The following is a 12,815-nucleotide window of genomic DNA, read 5'->3' on the forward strand; positions in this document are numbered from 1 at the left end:
AAGATGAGAATTTAGGTGAATGTTTCCCAAAGGAAAGTTTTAATCGTTGTATCTTGCCTATAAGCATGTTTCATATGCGATGTTATTTACAAGTGTCAGGATACCCTCTTCTCCTAAAATTCACCAAGTTCACTGTGCCGAGTTGTATGACCTCTTAATGACAAGCCTGAACTGAAAACAACTCATATTCACACCACTATCTACCTCGACTAACTAATCTCATCTGCATAGTGCACAAAGTAATCATCCTCCTCCTCGTTCTGGTCTCTCGCCACGAAGAATAAATGGTTAATGCCATTGGCCCTCACCACCGTGAGCTGGCTATCCTGAGAAATAGTCCGACTGTCAATAAGCGTAGAAATACCCCATGTATTGTTCGTTTTAACAGTGCGCCGGATGCCACCAGCAGCACCTGTCCCGCAGTAGTAAAGAAAGACTTTGCCATTCTCGAACGCGACGGCCACTGGGGTGTTGCGCTGCATGTCGCCTGTTGGCTGTATTGGCACGGCAGCTGTACAATATTGAGCAGAGTTCATTGAAGCTTGGGGATGAAATACCTACGTGAGTCACTGCCGACAACAAACTCTACAAGTGAGCTTGTCTCATAGATAAGACATCGCCTATCAATCGTGGGATCGTACCAGGCAGCGGCGAAGGAATTAATCCAGAGACCAAAAGTCCCTGTGAGGTCAGTGCTCTGTGAAGTCTGGAGGTTCAATTCTACAAGAATCCTGCCATTGCCAAATGTTCTGAGGGTTGTTAGCTACCTTTCTCTCGACTTCTCACCAGCTTATGCCCTATATTGATGCATCACCAACCTGCTGTAGTAGACCCAGGCACTCTCTCCATTTCCACAGGCAGCGAGCGTGGTGTTGCCAATTGCCACGCCAGCCAGCTGCTTCTGCTTCGATTCGGAAATCTCTGAGAGATTATAAAAGTCATCCGGGGTGACTTTGAACGGGTTGTCTGTTGTAAGGGTAAAGACTCTCTCTACACCTTGAAGGTTGACACTGGCCATCTGAGAGGGGTTCAGGATGTATTGGCCATTCCCGACTTCTTGAGGAGGTTGGATGGGGTCTTCAGGGTCGGCATCTTTTGTGCCTGGCCAGAGACTAAGGCCAAGCTGAGCTTTCCCGGTGGCGTAGAAGAGCTTTATGACGCTATCGTCAGGGCTGGTCTTGTCGATGATAGCGGTGATGGGTGCCATGGTTTACTTGGTTGTGTGTCAGTCTTGGCTTGAGGAACTTCAAGTTCGAGGGGAACTCTTCCCATCTCCTCTAAATTCGGGTGGGAAGTCCGGTAACCCCTTCTTCTTTCCTCTTTCCTCGCCGCCATTCATCCTTCCGTCATTATCTCTGATCTTCTCTCGGGACGCTTAAGCACAGCGCTTGCACTGCATGAGCTGAGCAACCTTGACTGTTGAAATGGCTTCACCCCACTCCTGTGTCACTCCAAAGACATCTACTCTTCTTGGCACCGGTCCCTCATGTAGCTTGAGTGAAGTGACTATGGCATGTGAAACGTGCCGCAGTAAAGATCTTGGTACTGGTGCGAGGTGGCGTGGGTCCGAATGAATCGTGACGCATGTTTCACTTAAAAAGTCCCGTTTCTGTCTCTTGCATATTAGATCAGATCATAGTCCCGAAGGTCCTTGCTCGATTGGGAATCGGCTACATATCTCGATCTCGTTGTCACTTTACCCCGCTCGGGCCGCATCTGGTGCCGGGACATTGTTGGTGTTATGCAAGTCATGTCTCTGGGGCTACCATCCGATAGGCTTATGCTGCTCGCCCATACTTGAGCTACTGAGACACCCCTCTTGCATGACAAGCTGTGATCACAAAGTCTGTGAAAACGTGCACAAGTTTCCACTTGCTGTATGAGGGATGGATCGGGATGCGATACCATTGACTTGTTCTTCGGCACCTACGCCCCGTTAATTGAATTGAATAATGCTTGAAACGGGTCAGCTATTACTCTTGGACGTACACACAGTTGCCTTGAAGCGTGAAGCAGCTATCGCGCAAAAACCGCTTTCTTGAGCAGGAACGGGCAGTCGATATTCGCTGTTTTCATCGCCCACTCTCATTGCAATCATAGCGTCTGCTCCGCTGATTCTCTTACTTCAATCTCATCTAAGAGGCTTCCTGAACAAGTCCACTGCAGACACATACACTCACAGCTGAGCCATAAGTCATCATGGGGATCTATCCTGGAGGCAAGAGTACACGCATTGACTCTCCTCGCCATCTTACAATACGGCATTCTCGTCGTGTCGTCACTGCCAATCGCCCTAAGGCCCGTCCCAACGCCACTCAATCTGTGACCGTCCTCGCCGATGGCAAAGTCGCCGAGGATGAGCCTGACCCGTTGCCCCCAGGCGAGCAAAAGCTCAACTCATTCTGGGCTCCAGGCATCGAAGCAGGCCCCAAGCACATAATCTCAGTAAAGCAAACCATCCAAGCAAATGGTGATCAACTCAATCTGGAAGCAGAGCAGCCTTTCTACGTTGATGCACCGCAATTCTCCCTGCCTGATGGAAGCATCCACTCTACATACCCTCCGGCAGGATATAGTGATGATCATAGAATCTTGCCGCATGTCGTCTTGACGGATCCGCATCTCCCATGGGAGAGGCTGGGGAGTCCGAAGGGCGGGAGTAACAAGGCGCTCAAGGCACAGATGAAGAGAGTCGCCTTGGGCGCGGAGGTGGCGAGCAGCGTACCACGCAACCGTGTGCCGTGGCTTGTCGTTCTCGCATTCGCCCAAGACGAGCTTCGACTGCCCCCAGAGGATCTTGATGGCCCAGGCAGTCTGTTCAGCAATACCAGCGATGGAGTTCTCAAGCCCGTCAAGCAGTCTTCTACAATGACGGTCAATATGAGCATCGATGACTTGTGGAAGTTAAAGTCTGATGTTACGACGCCTGTCACGAGCAAACTCGGGCCGGTTTCCATGAAGGATAGCCGTGGAGACTTCATCTTTGTGCAGCCAGAGCTGTTCACCAGTCTCTTCTCGACATTCGACGATAAGGGTGACCGCACCAAGGGCAGTGGGCCAGATACATCTCAGTACAAATATCTTTCCCACGTGCGAAAGATCAACGGCTCTGGGATGGCTCTCGCTGGTGTTGAAGACACGGCCGTCTTTAGCATTGTCGTCGGCAACAGATCTGGTCCACTGGACAATGTCATCCCAACCACCATGTGCGCACATCTAGTCTCCATTGAAGGCGTGGAAGCCATGAGCTATCCGAGTCAGAACCACCGATACGTGGCCCTCTGCTCTTTGTACAGCTGGAACTACACAGTCCTCCCACCAAACACCCTCAATGTCCCAGATGCTTTCGAGCACCTCGGTCGCACCCTCAACGTGCTGCGAGCGCCAGATGAAATCATAGCGCCCCTCAAAGCGTCTGACGACAAGGCCCAGCAACTTGTTGGCCGTCGTTTGAGCGATGGGTATACCTTGATCAAATACCGCGTTCAAACAGGCGAGGCAACTGTGGCGCTGTATCGAGGTCCATTTACTCCCACGTACGTTCCTACTTTGGAGCATCTAACCAAGTGCTCAACTTCGGGCGTGGACTTGCAGATTCTTGATAAGAATTTGGGCATCATGGATGTGACGTACTCTGTAGCCTGGCAAGTCGGCCGTACAATGGCCCTCGGCGATCAAGCATTTGTTGCTGCATTGGGACGTGTCAGAACTGCGGTACACGCCGCCGCAGCGAAGCAAGTCAAGATCAATGCAGTCAAGGATGTTAAGGATACAGCATTTCGTACTCGTGATGACCTCCTCCAAGATCTCGCGTCCATGGTCAAGGGTCTTGCTGACATCCATCTTCAAAAACGTGGTTCGGAGCCTCAAGACCCTGGTGACGCTCCTGATGCAAGAAAACCTGGTAGACCTGTGTTCAGGCATGGCGGGGCTAAGAAGCGATGGCATCATAAGAAGCTTCAACGTCGTGATCGACCGAAGCTATCTTTCTCTTCACCTCTCTTCGAGGACAAGTACCCAGCTGCCGCGCTGGACTCTGTTCGCACGCTGGCTGCCAGTCGATCAGGTGACCCATACGACGAGACCAATGATCCACAGTCCTCAGACTGGATGACTGTTCTCTCATGGCTCGTCGACCGTATGTTTCTCGCGGGTGTACCAGCGCACTATCTCATACCCGATCCAAGCTACATCCCGCCAGAGAACCTACGCTTCTTCCACATCGACAAGAACTGGGTAGACGCTCTTATTGACGGCGCTCTATCCCTCGGTAACCATTTCGGTACTGACGAGGACCGCGTCGCTATTAAGAAAGCACTCAACGACTACATCGGTCGTACGCCTGATGGAATGGACCATCGCGTCCAGATACCTGCTTACGGCTTCTATCTCCGCTCAGACCTGGTAACCATGTTCCCAGATCTGCGCGTTGAGGTCTTATCCAATGATAGTGCCCTCAGAGCTGCTGGTCAAGAGGCTCCTGCGGGAGCACCTCTCTTACGGCATGAGATTGTCGCAGATGGCGTCATGATGGCATTCATGGACCGCGTTCCCGGCTCAGCGCAATTTTCGTCTTTGGTGTTCACACAACCAGCTCACCAGCAGCGATTTGCTGTTGCTCGCGGTCTAGACCCCAATGAGGTCAAGGTCAACATCAGACGGCAGTATACTGTTAGCCAAGCTACCAGGGAGACAGACAATGATAGACACAAGGCGCTCAAGGAAGTGACATACACTCCAACCACAGAGAAGAACATCTTTGTATGGAACTCTGTACCCGGTCAAAACCTCAGTGACTTGCGTATACTACGCCTTCCTGCCTTTGCGGACTTACAGTTGAAAGTATTGCAAGACATGATGGGGAAGCAAGAAGGAACTGGTACAGCTTACTTTTCGGATGATGCTTCGACTTCTGCACTATTTGCTATGCAGCTCAATGATCCCATTTATAACTTGACCATCAATATGGCTGAGCGTGCTGCGGCTGCGCAGGCGATAGCTGGCTTAGCTCCTCCTGACATGGGAGACGGAAGCCCAGAGTTGAGAACAATCAACATGATGGAGCCCGTCAGAGTCAAGAAGCTCTCTGCTTTCGGAACTGAAGTCTCTACTGCGCCAGTGGAGGAGATTCCACATGTTGAGGATGAGTACAATGATCCAAGCCATGAAGATAGCTTCATGAGATCTGAAGACTACGTTTCTCCACTGGACGTGCTCACGAACTACCTCTCACCTCATGTTCGAGCAATGCCACTTCATCGAGGGCCAAGTGTCAGCGACCCAGACAACATTCCCACCAACGCCCGTAGAAGTGAGGTTGAACCCCGTCCCTTGAAAGACAAGCCAGTTGGTTCAGAGCCAGCATCAGCCCCAAGATTTCTCATGCGAGTCAGCAGCAACCTGGCCGGCAATCACAGCCAAGTCGTGCTAGACAGATTCAATCTTCCCCAGGACCTCATTTTCTCCATCGTCCTCAAACAAAGCGAGATCAATCAGTACCTCCTCATGGAAGTAACCATTGACATTGTTCTGGGTTCACCCAGTGATGCTACATACGCTTTGATGTCGAACTACACTGGTCCTGGGGCACATATGTTGACGAACCTGCGCTTCAATGTGATTCCGACTACATTTCATGATCAGAACCAGAATCAGTATTACTTGCGTATTCGTCTACTTCCTCGGGCCGAGAAGGGCTGGGTCATGGCGCCGGCTGTGCCTGAGCTGAGTTTCTTACTTGGCTTGGCTAGTATGAATTCTCCTGGGTTTGGAACAAAATCTGCGGTTATTCGGTCTCGGGCGAGATATTGCAGAAACCCTGCACTTCCTTTGGTGGAGCCCAATGTGATGATAGTGGAGAATCCTCCTTTATCTGTAGAGGTAGTCATGAGTTAGGTAGGTTTATTTAGTTAGGAAACTATAGTGTGCACTGGGTAGAATGTTTTTATCGCCATACTCCCACGACATCATCACCAGACGGGTTTATTCTGTAGTTCTAGTACTTTCTCACACAACAAAATGACAATCCTAAAAAGCATTATCTCAAGACATGGACTGCCTCTCCCTCAAATACAGCCCACTGCCTATTTCTCTTGAGCCTCCCAAGCGACACTGGGCTGATCCCAAGCAGAATTCTTGCATCAAAGTTGAAAATTGTCTCTTCTCTCTTTTCTCTGTTCCATTTCCGTTTTAGGCCCTACGCATTCTAATGACGGCAAAGGCTGTTAAACCCCACTTGGGAGATGAGTCACCAGTTGCATACAATGATACAGTATCTGGTACGAGCACTTATGGAGTGCGTCAAGTGTCTCACGTCTGCAGACTGTGTTTGCCCTTTTCGATCTACTGCATGTTAATCCCTTCCTGGCTATATATTTGCATGTCTCACGTGCCACATCTGGGCGTCCATCTTACAATGTTCTTGCAAGTTGCAGATCCCCCACGGCCCGAATACATGCAAGCGCCCTAGCTCAGCCGCACCGATGATGTGTTCAATTTCTTTCCAATACATGCCAATTGCGGTATTTCTAAGCTGGCAATGGTCGGCAATGCATATGTGGGGGTCGTTAGTGACTGTGCCTCTGGTCGAGTAACTCGAGTGCAACACGGCGGATCCTTTTCTTCTATGTCTTAGCGATTGATCGGGAACCTATGCTATCACTTTGTGTTACACGGCAGGTATCTGATTTTTGTGTGCCGGCTCCAGCCGCACCAACATCGTAAGAGGCGAAAAATGACCGGTTGCAGTTTGACGACGAGTTAGGCTGGAGGGATGCCAAGATCGATGCATGGGACCTTTTCCATGCAGACATTGCATTTTTGATGTGCACTACAAGACTGGTATTTGAAGTGTAACAATGTGTCACAGAACGCGAAGTCGAACTGTTTAACGCATCTTATTATTCCTGTTTATCTCTTTCCAGCTCCATGCAGCCAGCACCATACTCAATCATCGAAAGAGGTTGGAGGCATCAACGTCATCTCCACCTTTCCGCGACCCGCCGACTTACGCATCTCGGCAAGAATGGCATCCCGATTCGCGGGGGAGGTGTACTTGTACACCTCGTCCGTGGGCATGCTCCACAGATAGATCCCGTTTGCATCCTGGAACATGTAGCCGTCTCCCCCGGCACTCCTCTCTTTAATCATCAGAGGCACGGGATTGGCGATGCCAACGGACTCTGCAGCCAACCGACCGCTGCCGTCTGTCCCCCAGTAAAAGTCTGTTCTCATCTCTTCCAGGACAGTCGTCCAATCATCGGGGACCTGGTTTGCGGGGATAGCCTGTTGCATCGATCAGCGACGGTTCAGGTTGTACGGAAGGTGATGCAGAGTGCCAATAATACTGACAAACAATCGGCCGGTACATACCATGGTCTTGTTGTCTTTGGGGGCTGAAATGATTCAAGCGGTTGGTCTTTGTTCTTACGGATCGGTATGGTAGAGGGGTGTGATGTGAGTGAGGGTACTTGTAGAAGAAGAGTTGGATGAGAGTGGCGGGGACTAGTAGCCTGAATTTATGTACAAATCTTTGTCACGTGTGTTGACCGAAGAAGGAGAGGCAGTGTATGACGCAGCAGTTTTTAAAGGCGTAACTGTTTTCTGTGAGCTGTTCTCTCCGTGAACGTCTGTCTGTTTCTTGATTATCACTCCTCATCTTACTCCGATCAAGACACGATCAAACATATCTACCATGTCGACCACAGAGCCCGTTCTCCTAGAGCCTTCTTGGGCAAAGTCGGGGGACAAGTGGTTCCGTACAGCGTATATATGGAAAAGAGACCAGGTATGTACCTTGAGGTAGCGATATATTCGAACCCAAGTTCATTCATTTTGCATGTCGTTGGTGTCGACTGGAAGCTGATTCAGTGGTAGATATTCGAGTGGATGGGGAAGATCGCCGCTGCCGGTGGTGTTGGGCCTGAAGAACGCAAAGAAGCTCGCATTCTCCTCCTCACAACAATCCGCGGTCGGTTGATCGATCTTTCGTAAGTTTCAAATGAGAATTGGTTCATTCTTAAATTTAATTCTCAGAGACTGACGAACGGAATAGCCTCCCAAAAGGAAGCCTATACATGGACAAAACAAGGAAACCAGATTCACATATTTCACGAAACATAAACCTAGATTGGAAGAGGGAAGATGAGACGCAGTCGAGATTCAATGTCAGTCCCATGTTCTTCCGTGAAGTTACCAAGACCTTCAAAGGCCCAGCACCAGACTGGTGGTGCCCCTACGATCTCCTTGGCCTCTTCCTCAGCCTCCTGGGGCCGGCACCAGCCGCTGCTGACAAGTATAACTTCTACCTCCCTCTCACAGGCGTTTACGGGCGCTGGTGCGCACGTATCGCTGGCAAACCAGAGAGGAGCTGGAAGTGGAAACCGGATTTCAAAGGCGAAGGCACTTTGCCATACGTTTTCCAATGCACATGGAGCCTTGAGGTCGATGACAAAACGAAGCAACATTTGTGTAAATACTTTCTCGGGGCATCCACTGCGGGCGACAGATGGGAGGACAAATTACTTCCAAAGAATCCCAAATCTCCCACATACACTGGAGCTTGGAGGGACCGTGTGGGAGAGGAACGTTTTAAGATGCTGTACCGATGTCAGAGATTAGTTAAGGTACGCGAAAGCGACTACAGAGAGAAAAATGCCCCCAGTCAGACTACCACCGGTGGTAGCATGGTGGCTTACGGAAACTGCGCCGAGACTTACCCCTTTATAATGATATCCTCAAGGTATGTACATCATCGAAGTGCTATGATTGTTTCCAATTGCTAATCCGATCCCACGCCTGGCTATAGTAATACGACACAGAACTTGAAGCACATGTCAGGTCTTGCTCTCCAAAAGAACTTCTTGGGAGATGGAGAATACGCCGAGTATCAAGCAGCACCTGATACTGCCATTTGGAGAAATTTGATGGCTCCTTGTCCCAATTGTACCATGCTTATTGCAATGGCCGGGGCAACTAGGTCCAAGTTCGATTTGGAGAAAGGTCAGGGAACGCCTCCAAAACCGATGAAATTGATGCTAGCAGCCCACGACCTGTCAGTAGAGGCCTGAGCTTTCCAGAAGAGGGAAAGCTTGGCGGAATGTGTTCCTAAGATAGCTACCAGATAGTTTTGTCATTTACTACCATGCAAAGTTTATACTTTTATCTTTGTATATCACTCAATGCATCCTTAATATGCGGCAACAGATTTATCTACCAGACATACTTAAGTAATATGATTCTATTGCTATGCTGCTAATTTAAGCATATCTTATATTACAATTTGCCTTCTAACCTATTATAATGCTTTATTTATATAATAAACCTACTTTTCTATTTTAAATTTACTATAAAGAAATATATACTTAGCCTAACTCTTTACTAATAAAAAGAAAACCTTTAGGTAATAACCTTTTCTTTATTATATACTAAACCAGGTTATAATAAAAATAACTCTCTTAATAAACCTACTTTTTTAAGCCTTTTTATTAGCTAGCTAACTTTTTATATTAATATTACAATTTCTAAGTTAACTTAGGTATAAGCTAGGGTAATTATTAGTAATTAGACCCCGATTTTAGCTTTTTAGGGTTAGGAGCTATAAGGTTTAAACCTATTACCTTTAGCTACCTAGTTAGCTTTCTGGTTAGGCTAGTAATATCTAACCGTTACGCTATAAGCCCCCAGATATACTTAAGTATTATATAAATGTCTGCTGGCCTTCTGTCAACTACCTATTGTGCGAGACTATAGCTTTTATTTCCGGTAGAAGCTAAGCAAAATCATATTACCGTAGAGTGTGTTCATAGAAGTAACGCGGGAAATCAAGTGCCTGTACGATTTCTTTCCTCCCTTTCTTTCGCTGTCTTGGACAGGATATCAATTCTAGCCCACAATGCATTCCCTCTCGTTGTGATGAGGATTAGGCGGAATAACACTGGTCCTTTAGATGTTAAGGGTGAGAGAGGGAATAATGGGACCAACGGCTATAGCTAACATCAGAAGCAGGGTTCGAGCCTCTGAGACCAACTAAGTTCGAATACGATGGCTAGCGTGAATGCAAGGAATGTGATTGACGTGTGACCCACAGTAACACAACTAACTCCAAAGCTACAGAGGGGATACGAGGTGCTATCACTTGCTAAGGCATGTCAGGGATCAAAATTACGAAGCGACAATCCCATTCCAGCGCCAGCGTTTGCATATCCACAGAGGATTTCGGCAGGGACAAGTGAGCAGACAAGAGGCAATTATTCCTCGGAAGATAAGTGTAAAGGAGCTTTCCTAATGTACTCACAGTGGAAGGAATTCAGATAAAGCCAATTCTTCCATGGGGACAGCTAAGCTGAGCATGGAAGCGCTTCAGACCAGTGCGTAGTACGTCGAGCGGATGTTCTCGATCACAAGTCAAACAGCGCAGTATCAATTGCGAAGTGTCAATTGCAAACTGTGATTCATGATTTACAAAAACAGGAACTGGCTCTATTAAACATAAATACACTAAAGCTTTCCTCCCCAAGGTCAGCCTAGCACTCGAGTTATCTATGCCACAGTGCCTCAGACAGCTCAAGAGATCAGTACAAAGCGCGAAGTCAGATCCTGAGATCGACATGGGTAGTGGGAAAGCGCCGCAAACGAAGTTAGAGCTCTGAAAGCGGGAAAAGAAGTAAAGTTGTTACAGCACCCAAGGCGAGGTACGTGATCCTCTCCATGATGCGGCTAGACTACTGGAAGGTGATCTAACAAGACAGCGGTAGATACCTATCAGAACAGGGCCGCGGCAGCGACAATAGCAGCAACAAGTGCCATGGAAGTTCCCGTCTGCTTGACGGAAGAGCCGGTAACGGGGACAATGGTGGGGTTGCTGGACCCAGTGGTACCAGTGGTGCCAGCACCGGAGCCGGAGCTGCCACTTCCAGAGGAGCCCGAGCTAGATCCAGAGCTACCGTTACCAGAGCTGCCAGGAGCAGAATCGTTAGAGTCAGATCCAGAGCTAGCGTCACCAGAGCTGCCAGGAGCAGAATCGTCAGAGTCAGATCCAGAGCTAGCGTCACCAGAGCTGCCAGGAGCAGAATCGTCAGAGTCAGATCCAGAGCTAGCGTCACCAGAGCTGCCAGGAGCAGAATCGTCAGAGTCAGATCCAGAGCTAGCGTCACCAGAGCTGCCAGGAGCAGAATCGTCAGAGTCAGATCCAGAGCTAGCGTCACCAGAGCTGCCAGGAGCAGAATCGTCAGAGTCAGATCCAGAGCTAGCGTCACCAGAGCTGCCAGGAGCAGAATCGTCAGAGTCAGATCCAGAGCTAGCGTCACCAGAGCTGCCAGGAGCAGAATCGTCAGAGTCAGATCCAGAGCTAGCGTCACCAGAGCTGCCAGGAGCAGAATCGTCAGAGTCAGATCCAGAGCTAGCGTCACCAGAGCTGCCAGGAGCAGAATCGTCAGAGTCAGATCCAGAGCTAGCGTCACCAGAGCTGCCAGGAGCAGAATCGTCAGAGTCAGATCCAGAGCTAGCGTCACCAGAGCTGCCAGGAGCAGAATCGTCAGAGTCAGATCCAGAGCTACCGTCACCAGAGCTTCCAGGAGCAGAATCGTCAGAGCCAGATCCAGAGCTACCGTTACCAGAGCTTCCAGGAGCAGAATCGTCAGAGCCAGATCCAGAGCTAGCGTCACCAGAGCGCCGTTACCAGAGCTGCCTGAAGCAGAATCGTTAGAGCTGGAGCCAGTGCTACCGTTGGATCCAGTGGCGTCGTGAGTGGCATAGGTGCAGTTGGTGCAAACAGGAACCACGCTCTTGTTATACTGCTCAGGGGTACCCCAGGTATTCTCCCAAGGAGTGAACTTGATAGCAGCCTCGCCCTTCTTGCCGCAACCGCAGTCAGCAGGAATGAAGAAGTTCTGGTAGTTATACCAATCAGAACACTTAGTAGGCTTGAAAACCTTCTTTCCACGGCAGCTGCCATTAGAGCAGTAAATAGCAGTGTACTCCTGACCTCCTTGACAAGAGCAAGGCGACGAGATGTAGACCCACTGGTTATCGCAGTCACTGCCGTTGATCTCAACCATAATGTATACGACGCGAGAGCCAGAGTCAGATACGATCCTGCACTTGCCGTGGACGCAGACGATGATCTCAGTGACGACAACGGTGGTAGGGTTGGGTCCAGGAACAGTCTTGGTGACAGCGGTGGTGATGGTGGTGGTACCGGTAACAGTGGCGGTCATGGTAGCCAGGTCAGTGACAGTGACAGCAGAGCCGGCGCGGACGTAAACAGTGAGAAGGATGTTGGCGGGCACGGCACGACGGAAGAGACGGCTGGCAGCAGCAGTGTTACCACCACAGAACTCGGTCTTGTCACCAGGGCATTTTTGGTCGCAGAGGCTAATGGCAACGCGGGAAACGGTGCTGGAGTCAACAGTAGAGCCACAGTAGCAGTCGCTGTATATGTCAGTATACCTTAGGGTCTATTGAGAGAATACGATGTAGACTTACGTGTTGTAGACTCCGAAGTACGCTTTGGAAGAACAAAGAGCAGAGCACTTGTTAAGCGTCATGGAGGGGCTAGACTCGGCAAGCTCGAAGGTAGGGAAACCAGCAGAAGAGCGAGCACAGCCGAAGAGAGTGAACGATCCGATGACGGTAGGGTTGCTAGGAATAGTGGTAGAAGTGGGAGTGGAAGTGGCAGAGCCGGTAATTGTCCTGCTGATGGAAACGGAGACCGAGGCAGAAGCGGACGCAGAGGCGGATCCAGTCTTGGACTCAGAGCCAGACTGAGAAGCAGACTTAGTAGCAGACTCAGTAGCAGTGGCAGAACCAGTCTTAGT

At 49.6% G+C, this 12,815-nt stretch overlaps 5 protein-coding genes across 5 annotated transcripts; 2 read left to right on the forward strand and 3 right to left on the reverse strand.

Moving 5' to 3' along the window:
• Positions 1 to 209: 209 nt before the first annotated feature.
• On the reverse strand, positions 210 to 1,207 carry FSUBG_10798 (uncharacterized protein; the record flags this gene model as incomplete). Its single annotated transcript, XM_036675412.1, has 3 exons — positions 210 to 511; positions 562 to 749; positions 819 to 1,207. 3 exons carry the CDS (start codon positions 1,205 to 1,207, stop codon positions 210 to 212), a joined length of 879 nt encoding a protein of 292 aa, XP_036533744.1.
• Positions 1,208 to 2,199: 992 nt separating this feature from the next.
• On the forward strand, positions 2,200 to 5,895 carry FSUBG_10799 (uncharacterized protein; the record flags this gene model as incomplete). The annotated part of the gene is made up of 1 exon (XM_036675413.1): positions 2,200 to 5,895. One exon carries the CDS (start codon positions 2,200 to 2,202, stop codon positions 5,893 to 5,895), a length of 3,696 nt encoding a protein of 1,231 aa, XP_036533745.1.
• Positions 5,896 to 6,945: 1,050 nt separating this feature from the next.
• On the reverse strand, positions 6,946 to 7,374 carry FSUBG_10800 (uncharacterized protein; the record flags this gene model as incomplete). The annotated part of the gene is made up of 2 exons (XM_036675416.1): positions 6,946 to 7,284; positions 7,372 to 7,374. The coding sequence occupies 2 exons, from the start codon at positions 7,372 to 7,374 to the stop codon at positions 6,946 to 6,948; spliced, it is 342 nt and encodes a 113-aa protein (XP_036533746.1).
• A 319-nt stretch (positions 7,375 to 7,693) lies between these two features.
• On the forward strand, positions 7,694 to 9,068 carry FSUBG_10801 (uncharacterized protein; the record flags this gene model as incomplete). Its single annotated transcript, XM_036675417.1, has 4 exons — positions 7,694 to 7,786; positions 7,876 to 7,988; positions 8,054 to 8,740; positions 8,807 to 9,068. The coding sequence occupies 4 exons, from the start codon at positions 7,694 to 7,696 to the stop codon at positions 9,066 to 9,068; spliced, it is 1,155 nt and encodes a 384-aa protein (XP_036533747.1).
• Positions 9,069 to 10,761: 1,693 nt separating this feature from the next.
• On the reverse strand, positions 10,762 to 12,815 carry FSUBG_10802 (uncharacterized protein; the record flags this gene model as incomplete). The annotated part of the gene is made up of 3 exons (XM_036675418.1): positions 10,762 to 11,653; positions 11,794 to 12,429; positions 12,484 to 12,815. Coding segments are annotated over 3 exons (1,860 nt in total), but the record flags the coding sequence as incomplete, so codon positions are not given.

This window comes from Fusarium subglutinans (assembly GCF_013396075.1).
Source record: "Fusarium subglutinans strain NRRL 66333 chromosome Unknown NRRL66333_c0000191, whole genome shotgun sequence".
Taxonomy (NCBI): domain Eukaryota; kingdom Fungi; phylum Ascomycota; class Sordariomycetes; order Hypocreales; family Nectriaceae; genus Fusarium; species Fusarium subglutinans.